Source organism: Micromys minutus, assembly GCF_963924665.1.
Source record: "Micromys minutus genome assembly, chromosome: 24".
Taxonomy (NCBI): domain Eukaryota; kingdom Metazoa; phylum Chordata; class Mammalia; order Rodentia; family Muridae; genus Micromys; species Micromys minutus.
In genome coordinates this window covers 13304499-13314534 of record NC_137959.1, presented here as the reverse complement: position 1 = coordinate 13314534, position 10036 = coordinate 13304499, and the positions used below count along the sequence as shown (strand labels likewise).

The 10036-nt window shown below is 51.7% G+C and overlaps 1 protein-coding gene across 1 annotated transcript; it reads left to right on the top strand.

Annotated features, from left to right (window-relative positions):
• Window positions 1-2636: 2636 nt before the first annotated feature.
• Window positions 2637-7240, top strand: SNX20 (sorting nexin 20; the record flags this gene model as incomplete). Its single annotated transcript, XM_080937321.1, has 3 exons — window positions 2637-2779; window positions 4280-4412; window positions 6572-7240. The coding sequence occupies 3 exons, from the start codon at window positions 2637-2639 to the stop codon at window positions 7238-7240; spliced, it is 945 nt and encodes a 314-aa protein (XP_080793447.1).
• Between the last annotated feature and the right edge of the window lie 2796 nt (window positions 7241-10036).

Here is a 10036-nt window from a genome sequence, read left to right as displayed (position 1 = left end):
ATAGAGTCATTCTCAGCCTGTAAGAGAAGCCATCCAGGAATAGCTTTGGTTGTGGCTTTGAGTTTTATTCTAAACCCTGGTTTCATGCTAGTCTTTTAATGGTTTTACCAGAGCACGGAGCACGGGCACATTTCTGCAGTCTTCTGAGGCTCCATGGAGGAAGTCCCCTGCTTCTGGCATGACACCAGCTACCCAGATCAAAAAAGCAGATCTGGGAAGATCCGGACCACTAGGGCCGGTTCCACAAGCCAACACTCACTTCACAGACAAAAAGATGGGGACAGTACAGAGTGCCTATAGAAAACCCTACAGCCCTATCCAATAAAATAGGCACACTATGGCATATCCGTGATCTGTAATCAGCCCTTGGGAGGCAAAGGCAGGGAGATTATCACTTCCCAGCAGCTTGTGCCACATAGTGTAGCACCATCTTTAAAAAAAAAAACACACAAAACAAAAATAATAACAACAACAAAAGCCTGTTACATATGTCAGCATATAGATTACCTACGGTCTTGCTTTAGCACTTAGCACACTTGCTTTAGCACACCTATAGGTTGTGACCCCCATAGAGGTCACACGGCAGATATCCTGAATATCAGATGTTTACATTATGATTCAAACAGTAGCAAAATTACAATGATAAAATATCAACAAAATAATTTTATGATGGAGAGGGGTCACCACAACTTGAGGTACCGTATTAAAGGGCCACGGCATTAGGAAGGCTGAGAACCACTAACTTAGCAGAACATGAGGGACTCATCTCACCAACACTTAACAGCATGAGGTGGCTTGAAGCCAGCCTTCCCAGAAAGGAAAGGGGGACATGGAGAACAGAGGATAATAACTAACTTGCCCAGGAGCCTCAGCAGTCAGAATGGGGGCCATGTCTCCTGACTCCTTCAGAGGGCTGAGAAGTTAGCCGGGCATACAAGCTATTGAGTACCAGAGCATATATCCAGCCAGCCCCCTGCTCTGTGCCTCAGTTTGCCCACCTGTAAATGTGAGGTTTGATGGAGGGTCCCTGCTTTATTGAGCCACTGCTTAGATGCCTCTTGGAGAACAGTTCCCCTGGGACACAGGCTGAAGCTCCACCAGCCTCCCCGAGGCCAGACCAACTAAAAGAGAGGATTCAGTCACAGCCCTGCACCCACTCTGAGTTCTGTGCCATGATGGTTCATCTTGCCAAATTAACTGGATTCACAATACCCTGGGAGCCAAGAGAAGTATACTTCTGGGTGTGTCTGTGCGCGGTTTCCACAGATGACTAACTAAGGGGGAAAACCCATCCTGAATGTGGATAGCACCGTGCCAAAGGCTTGGAGGCAAAGAGGAAAGTGTGGTTCAGTGTGATCGAACATTAAAAACAAGGGGAACATGGGGAAAACCTCTATAAATGCAGGCATATTCTCTCCCTGCCTCCCCTCCTCTTCCTTCTGTCTGCTTCCCAGCCACCCAGGGTGAGCTGCTCTGCCCATGCCCTCCCTGCCTCCGTGAGCTGAAACCTGACACCCTCAACCCTTCAGCCATGGATGCCAGGTAATCTGTCAGGTTAAAAAGAAAACCTAACACATATGCCCAGGAGAGTGCCCAGCCATTTTTGTTCCTCTGAGAAAAATGTTTTATTTCTCCCTCTCCTAATTTGCAGCTATCTGGCAAAAGCATACACTTCTAGAGTTATTTATTCCATTGCTATTTCTCGAACACTTAATGTATGTCGGATCTTAGTAACGGAAAGGACTGTGTAGTCCCTGTTGTGGGAACAGCCCCCGGTCCAAGCTGTGTGGAGTAGGCCTAGCTTGATCTTCATGCCAGCCTATGAGGTGATTCTGATATTGTACCCATTTTACAAGACTCTGGGGTGCAGAGGAGGGTAACCTGACAGGCCTGCTGTCTGCCTGCTGCCCGCTTCTGCTCGAAGCAGACTCTGTAGTCAGCCAATTGAGGCTTGTACCCAGCCCCCACCTCAGCCCTGGCTGTCAGGCAGCTCTCAATTCCCTACCACTAAGTAAAAATAGAAACAGTCCCTGCAGAGGAGGGTGGTCGAATTGGGAACATGCAAAGGCGCATCCCTGGATGGCACAACTTAAGACATGGTTCTACCTTGCTCCTTTGTACACTCGTCAACTGGGAGACCCCAGGCTAGACCTGTTTCCTTATCCTGTTATTTGACCGGAATGTCAAAGTCTTGTGGGTATTCTGTTAAGAAGGAAGTGTGAGGAACCAGATGAGATGAACTGGGTATATTAAATATTTGCTTAAAGGTAGATAGATGGGGAGGGGGGTGTGCTGTAATATAAAACTCGGTGGTGGGACATTTATCTGGACTAGCCAGTATCTTTCTCCTAGGTAACGTCTAATGGTACTGTTGTTACTTGACAGTATCTTGCATGAAGTCCAGAGCGACTGTGTAGTGTATGGAGCATAACCCTAACTCAGGATCTGTCTGTCCATTACAGGCGAGGGCCAGGTTTGATCTGGCTGGGTGGATGGCAGGGGACACAGCAAGGGGATCATTGTCATCCCTCCCTGCCTGTCAGCATGGATCACAACTGGAATCCCAAGCTCCCGCAGGAGCCCCAGTGTGCGCTGACTTTCACTCTTCTCTCTCACACCTCAGGCAGCCCTGGAGCATGGCAAGTCCAGAGCATCCTGGGAGCCCTGGCTGGACAGGACCCATGAACCAATGCATAACGAGGACCAGACAGGAAGTATTGCCTCCAGGCCCAGACCTCCCATGTCCAGGACCAGAGGGTAAACTGGGGGGGGGGGGCATGTGTTCAGTGAGGGAGGTGGAATACTCCAATGGCTGTACTAAGGTAGCTGGGCAGCTGCCTTAACTGGGGTCACCCTAAGCAGCCCCAAGGCAAGGATTTGGTGCAGGCTCTTTACGTGGGAGATGATCCTTGGAGGCAGAGCAGATTGGGAACAAAAGCAGCTTCCTGTAAAGGGGGGTGGGTGATCACATGGCTGGGGTAGGTGACTGTGACTCAGTCTGGATGGGGGTTCATGGGAAGGTGTAAAGAACATGCCTGAGTTGTGCATCCAAGGGCAAAGAAGTCGAAGATTGTCGGCAAATGCTGAGGGAGACGCCTGAGCACGTTGCTGTGGTCCTAGACAGGCCCCAGGGTCCTAAGTTACAGGTGCTTCCCTTAGAAAGCCGATAGCATTTTCCAGGACAGTACTGCCAGTGGGTCCTGCCTGGTACTCAGAGCGTCTGCTATAGTGCCATCTCCTGGAATAAGCTCTCTTTACACTCTTTTAAGCTGGATGTGTGAAGCCCAGAGTGTGCCACGCATGGCAAGTAAAATGATCACTAGCCTAGCCTTCGAGCTCAGTAGAGACACACTGGTGAGAGAGAATTAGAGGTGCCATGAAAAGCCTATTGGAACAAGTGGGAAGCAATGACTCCAGTCTCAAAATGGAGTTGGGCAGGGGAATGACACTCAGGTCAGGTGGCACAAGATAAGGATGTCTCGGGCCTGTGCCTCTTGCAATAAATGCACAATTCTCAGTGCAATTAATTGTGTTGGAAAAAAATCTGAACAGATTCTCAGAAAGGTGTGGGGCTCAAGGGAGGCTTAAGTAATACTGTGGAAAGCTGGGGGCAGGGGGTGTGCATGCTTTTAATCCCAGCACTAAGGAGGCAGAAGCAGGGGGATCTCTGTGAATTGGAGGCCAGCCTGGTCTACAGAGAAAGTTCTAGGACAGCCAGGCTACAAGGAGAAACCCTGTCTCGAGACAAAACAAGGCAAAACAAACAAACAAACAAGCATTGTTGGTTTTCAGGTAAGGAAACAGGAAGATGGAATTCAGAGCAGAGAAAGGCAGCTGTACTGGAAGAAATCGTGTGTATTTTTCAGGGCCATGAAACATGACTTCCTCAGGGTTTCCCCAGAACACTGATGTGTATGCACTAAGGGACTCCATGGACCCTAGTCAGTGCTGTAGGGAGTACATGGACATGGGCCCCGCTTGCCAGGAGCACATGGTTACAATATGGTCCATCAGCAGGCCAGAAGTGGGTGATGAACACCCCCAGAGCGCACTTCATAACAAGAGGCAGTCTGAGTGCTGGACTGAGGTCAATACACAAGGTAGATTCACAGGGGTCTAGCTGATGCCCCCACAGTGAGGGTGGCAGGAAGGGATAATTATTCTCTTCCGGAACTCTGAGACCCATCCCATCTCACACATCTAGCCCTGGCCTACAGGGCACTGCCTAATACAGTTTCTTTAAAGGCAATGTCTTTCCAGAAGCCCAAGATGGCCCCAGCTCCAACTCCAGCATGACCACAAGGGAGCTCCAGGAACACTGGCAGAAGGAGAAGAGCCGCTGGAAACATGTCAGGCTCCTCTTTGAGATCGCCTCAGCCCGAATTGAAGAGAGGAGAGTCTCTAAGTTTGTGGTAAGCAGAGCTTAGAAATGATGGAGCGCCCATGGGTCACCTCCTGCTTGGTCCAGGGAAGGTCTTGGGAGATCAGTTTTCCACTTATGACACGCTAACTCAGTCTGCCAGAGAAATGCAGGTTTCATGGTACTATATGAAGGTAGGGTCCCATGAAGACTAGAGACATGCGAGTCATGTATGTCCCGGTCCCATGATGCCAGGTGTCTGTACCCTTTCTCCGCTGATTCTGAGATATCCTCCAACCATTAATATGCTCTTGGTTTTTCTTTGACTTGCTTTTAAAATACTACGTTTCAGGGAAAGATCTGTTTCATAGGACATTAGGGGGAAAAATTTACAAAAGTAAACCCAAAAGCTGAGCTGTGTTAGTTAATTCTAGCCGGCTTGTGGAAAGCTCCCTGCTGGGAGCTGCCATCTTTATGAGACTGGAACATCAGCCTGTTCTAGGAAGATGAAAGAGTAATACCAAGTATTCCTACCTCACTGGGACCTGTGAGGTCCCACTTACCACTCCTCTTCACTGGGACCAGTACAGTTACCATAGCTACCAGTGTGTGCTGGGCACAGCTCTCCCTCACATCACTGAGTTCCCTGTTATTTAACCCTCATGCAGAAGACAGGAACTATTCCTGTCCTGTTGTGATTTATAAAATGGAGGTATAATGCAGTGGCGGGAGGGAATACCTCATCAGGCCCATGCTGAGGGGTCCCCCTGAACAATCAGCCCTATGACGGGCCTAATATAAAAGGAAGTTTATTGGGGGAAGGGAAGAGGATATGGAAAAGGGTTTAGAGGTAGGGAAAGGAGGGGGACAGAGGATAGAGAGAGGAAGAGGCCGGCTATGAACATATGGGAAGAGAGAATAGGAGATGGAAAGAGAGAAAGGGGGGGGGGCGAGCTGGGGTGGAGCAATCTTAGAGCCTGTCTTGCACCTGGCTCACAGCTACCACAAGCTGTTACTAGGTGGCTGTTGGGCAGAGTCTAGAGGAATTGCCAACACATCCTCAAGTTAAAGATGAGAAAACTAGAAAACTGGAGCTCCCGGAGGTTAAATTACCAATGAAAGACAAATTAGGCTGTGTCTAAATGTGTTATGCCTGAAACAAATGGCCAGGTGTTCCAGATGGACACTCCTGACTCCAACCCACGCTCCCCAATTTAGGACACACCGCCCCATTTTGATAATAAAAAGCCAAGAGAGACACCAGCCCCATCAGCAAGTTCCTGTTCCAAGATGCTTCTAAGCACTGCTACTCTAGAACCAACACTTGCCACGAACTATATTTACACTTTTACTGATAGTTAGTACAGCAGGGGAGTAGGTGTGTGTGTGTGAGTGTGTGTGTGTGTGTGTGTGTGTGTGTGTGTGTGTGGTGATGAACTTCCAAGTATGTTATATGTATTCGTGAAAATGGCAGAGGGCCAGCCAGATGGCTCAGCTTGTAAAAGTACCTACTGCCAAGCCTGTCCACCTGACTTTGACACCCAGAACCCACACGGTAGAAAGTGAGAACCAACTGTCACAAGTTGTTCTCTGCTATAGAAACCACGCACGTGTGTGCGCGAACACACACACACACACACACACACACACACACACACACATGCAAACTCATGTAAAAATGCTTTTTAAAGAAAATGTTAAATGTAACATTATTACTTCTTACAAAATGGCTTTAAAAATGGTACAGCGACAGGTGCGCGGGGGGGGGGGGGGGGGGGACAGAGACACAGTTGCCAAGCAAGACACTCCTGTAATCTCAGAAGTTGGGGGGCTAAGGAGGGAATATTTAGGGTTCATCTGTAAGCTACATAGCTAGTTCCTGTCTCAAGAAAACAGATGGCCTGGGAGGAGGGAGTGGGGAAGGATTGTGGGAGGGGTGGCGGGGAGGGGCAGTGAGCGGGATGTAAAGTGAATAAGTAAAAATTAATAATAATAGTAATAATAATAATAACTAAATTAAATTTTTTTAAATGCCCCGGGGTGAGGCTGTATAGTTCAATGGCAGACCCTTGCCAGACTTGTGCAAGGTCCCTGGGTTCCAGCCCCAGCCGGCGCCCGCGCTGGTGCTTGCGCGTGCACACAGACGCGGGCGCGCCGGGAGCGGTGTGCACGCGGGGCGCCCTGAGGCCAGCCTGTCCGCTCTGCCTGCAGATGTACCAGGTCGTGGTCCTCCAGACCGGGAGCTTCGACAGCGACAAGGCGGTGGTGGATCGGCGCTACTCGGACTTCGAGAGGCTGCACAAGGCCCTGCTGAAGCGCTTCGGGCCGGAGCTGGAGGACGTGGCGTTCCCGCGGAAGCGCCTGACGGGGAACCTGTCCACCGAGACTATCTGCGAGCGCCGCCTGGAGCTGCGCGAGTACCTGCGGCTGCTGTACGCCGTGCGCGCCGTGCGCCGCTCGCGCGAGTTCGTCGACTTCCTCACGCGGCCCGAGCTGCGCGAGGCCTTCGGCTGCCTGCGCGCCGGCCAGTACGCGCGCGCGCTCGACCTGCTGGGCCGCGTGGGGCCGCTGCAGGAGAAGCTGACGGCGCACTGCCCGAGCGCCACCGTGCCCGCGCTCTGCGCCACGCTCGTCTGCCTGCGCGACCTGGAGCGGCCGGCCGAGGCCTTCGCGGTCGGCGAGCGCGCGCTGCGACGCCTGCGGGCGCGCGAGAGCCACCGCTACTACGCGCCGCTGCTGGACGCCATGGTGCGCCTGGCCTACTCGCTGGGCCAGGACTTCACGTCGCTGCAGTGCCGGCTGGACGAGAGCCAGCTCCGGAGGCCCACGCACAGGGACGCCACCCTGAAGGAGCTCACCGTGCGAGAGTATCTGTCCTGAGACGGCTTGGCAGGTGCTCTGGCGTCCAGCCAACGGGGACAGAGACGTGGGTCGCCATCGCCGGTGGGCATTGCTTTGAACAAGCCCGTCTTTACTGTGATGTTTGCCAAGCAGAGGGGCTCCTAAGGACCCCCGGAAGAGTCATTTTGTGCCTCTTGAGTGCCAGGTTCTCGAAATTGTAAGCCCACAAGCTTAGCTGTCAAAACTTTGCAAGTACTATGGACCTTACTTAGCATCTCGGGATGGGAAGGACTTGCCCACTGCACAGAATGAGTTCAAGGCCAGCCTAGGCAGTTTGCTGAGGATGGCTCCAAATAAAGAGGTCTGCGGATGTGACTTAATGTCACAGAGTTTGCCTAGCATGTGAGACTCCTTTGCTTTGTACTACCAGAAAAGAAAAAGAAGCTCCTGTTTTTTGTAGGCAGCCAGGGGAGAAATTTGCAGGGTAATCCTACACAAACAAGTAACGCACTTCCTCAAAGATTGCTCCCTCCCGTTGCCCCAGATCTTCCCTTCACGCCTGTGACCACCCCCCCAACCCCACCCAATGCGAGTGTTTCCACCCCCCTAGCCCAAAGTCCTGGCTCCTCCTATTGTGTCCTGCTCTCTGTTAAACAAGCCCATGTATTGCTCCTGGGGGGTGGGGGAGGAAGCCTGCAGGGTGGAGATTATCTGATTCTTTGAAGTGACAAGGATGATGGGGAGTCAGGTGTGGTAGACGAGGAGGAGGGGAGGGTAGAAACTTACTATATCCAAATATGGTGTCTGCAGGTGCCCCTTTGGGAGGAAGTACTTTATTACCACACCAGAGCATGAGGACACCAAGTAACTGCAGAGGAGCCTACCCTTCTGCCTGGCCTTATGGGCTCTTCGGACTCCCGTTATTTAGAAGGCCCTTATCAGACACAGCCCCTTGACTTTGGACCCCCAGAAGCAAGAGCCGAATAATGAACTCTTGTTCTTCATGAATTATGAGGTCCATGGTATCCAGCTACTGAACAGAAAATGGACCGAGTCTCAGACACACCACACCCTGCAGCTGAGGGCAAGTCCAACATCAGTGAGGTTGGAAACCTCGAAGAGTTTGGACCACAGACTAGCGTTCACTCACACCCGAGGGCGGAGGAAGCATAGTTTGGTCCAAAATAGCTCAAGCAAAGAGGCTGGGCTCTAGTGCTCTGGGCTGGAGGTGTCTCTGGTGCTCTGCTCCACCACACCCTCTACACCATTGCGCCCTCACCACAACCTAGAAATAGAGCTAGAACGCCACAGACTGGCAGTACCAGGAGAGAGGCACGTCATAAACCCTCCATAATCACAGGATCCAGTGAGATGCCCAACCTCATCCAAAAGGACACGTAGGCTCTGACCTCTGAATCCCAATTCTCCCTTCCTTGTTTCTCTCAGGCAAACGCAGCCTCAGCTCGGAGGCCCACAGCTATGCCCACAGCTGGCTCTGGATGGTGAGCCCAAAGCCTGGGGTACCTTCTTTGGATGAAGATGGGCATCCCATTACACCCCATGTCCATGGATGCTATGGTCCTGCCAGCCCCACCCTGCCCAGGCCACACTCTCGTCCCACTTAAAGCTGAGGACAGACACCCTGAAGTGACTTTCCCAGGGTCACATGACTCCCACTCCGTCATTTCTTGGGCCATCTGTCTGGCCCAAGTAAGCCGCAGAATTTGTTACCTACTGTTCATTCCTGGTCTCAGCCCTGTTTACTGTCCCCAAGAATTTGGTTTTACTCTGACTTTGATTGTATGTCCTGGGCCCTCAGTGAAGCTTGGGCCATTTAAGAATGGAGGGAGGGTATCCCTGGACCCCTCACCCAAAAGGGCTTTGCAAGATCACTCCCCATCTGTTTACAGATGGGGAAAACACTCACATGCACTGCATGGCGTCTGAACCAGACTGGGGATGCCCATAGCATGGTGACATCCTCCAACAAGCAAGGCAAAGGAGGAAACCTGCTTTCAAACTCTAGATGCACCTGGTGGTCACCTCGCTGGACTTGGGAGGTGCTGTGCCCGGCTCTGGGCTCCAGGCTTCACTGGGGGTGGCCCCCCATGCTCCCTAGCATTCCTGTGACTCTGCTCCTGCTGACCTTATTCCTGTTGGACAAGAGCTGGGCTACACCAACCCACTGCCATGCTCTCAGCCTTTCTACTTGGGCTCTGCGACGCCACCTCAGGTTTTGTCACCTCCTACTTGCCGTTTTCCTTCTTGCAGTCTGTCTTATCTGTGCAAATGTGTTTGCAAAAGAAACTTCCTGTATAGCTAACTCCAAGTGGAAAATCAGGATCCCTTGCTCTAATTAGAAGATAACTCTAAGGCTACCCTCAGTGCTCCCAACAGGCCTTGCCCCGAGGCAGGTTGGCCTCCATGGATGAGCCCCATCTGTGATGATAGACTTTGGGGACTGGCAAGCACTACTCAGTCGCTAGGAGTGTCTACCATGCGGTCCCTCCTGCCAGTGCTGTCCTCGGCCATCTGGGTCTGGCCTACATTATCCTGAGCCATCTGTCTGTCCCAAGCAAGCCGTTCATTCCTGAGCACTGGTCTCAGCCCTGTTCACTGGTTTTGGTTTTGCTCTGACTTTGACTGTATGTCCTTGGCCCTCAATATCCCGTTAGGAGCTGGTATTCAAGTTGAAGTACCTGATTTCAAGCTGATTCCAGATAAAAAGCACCCACGGGGGGAAGTGATCCTGTGGGAAGTGAAGCACCTTGGGAGAAACGATCCGACTGACCTTGAAGTGTGTCCTCTGAGAAAGGTCTTGGCCCAGCTAGACAC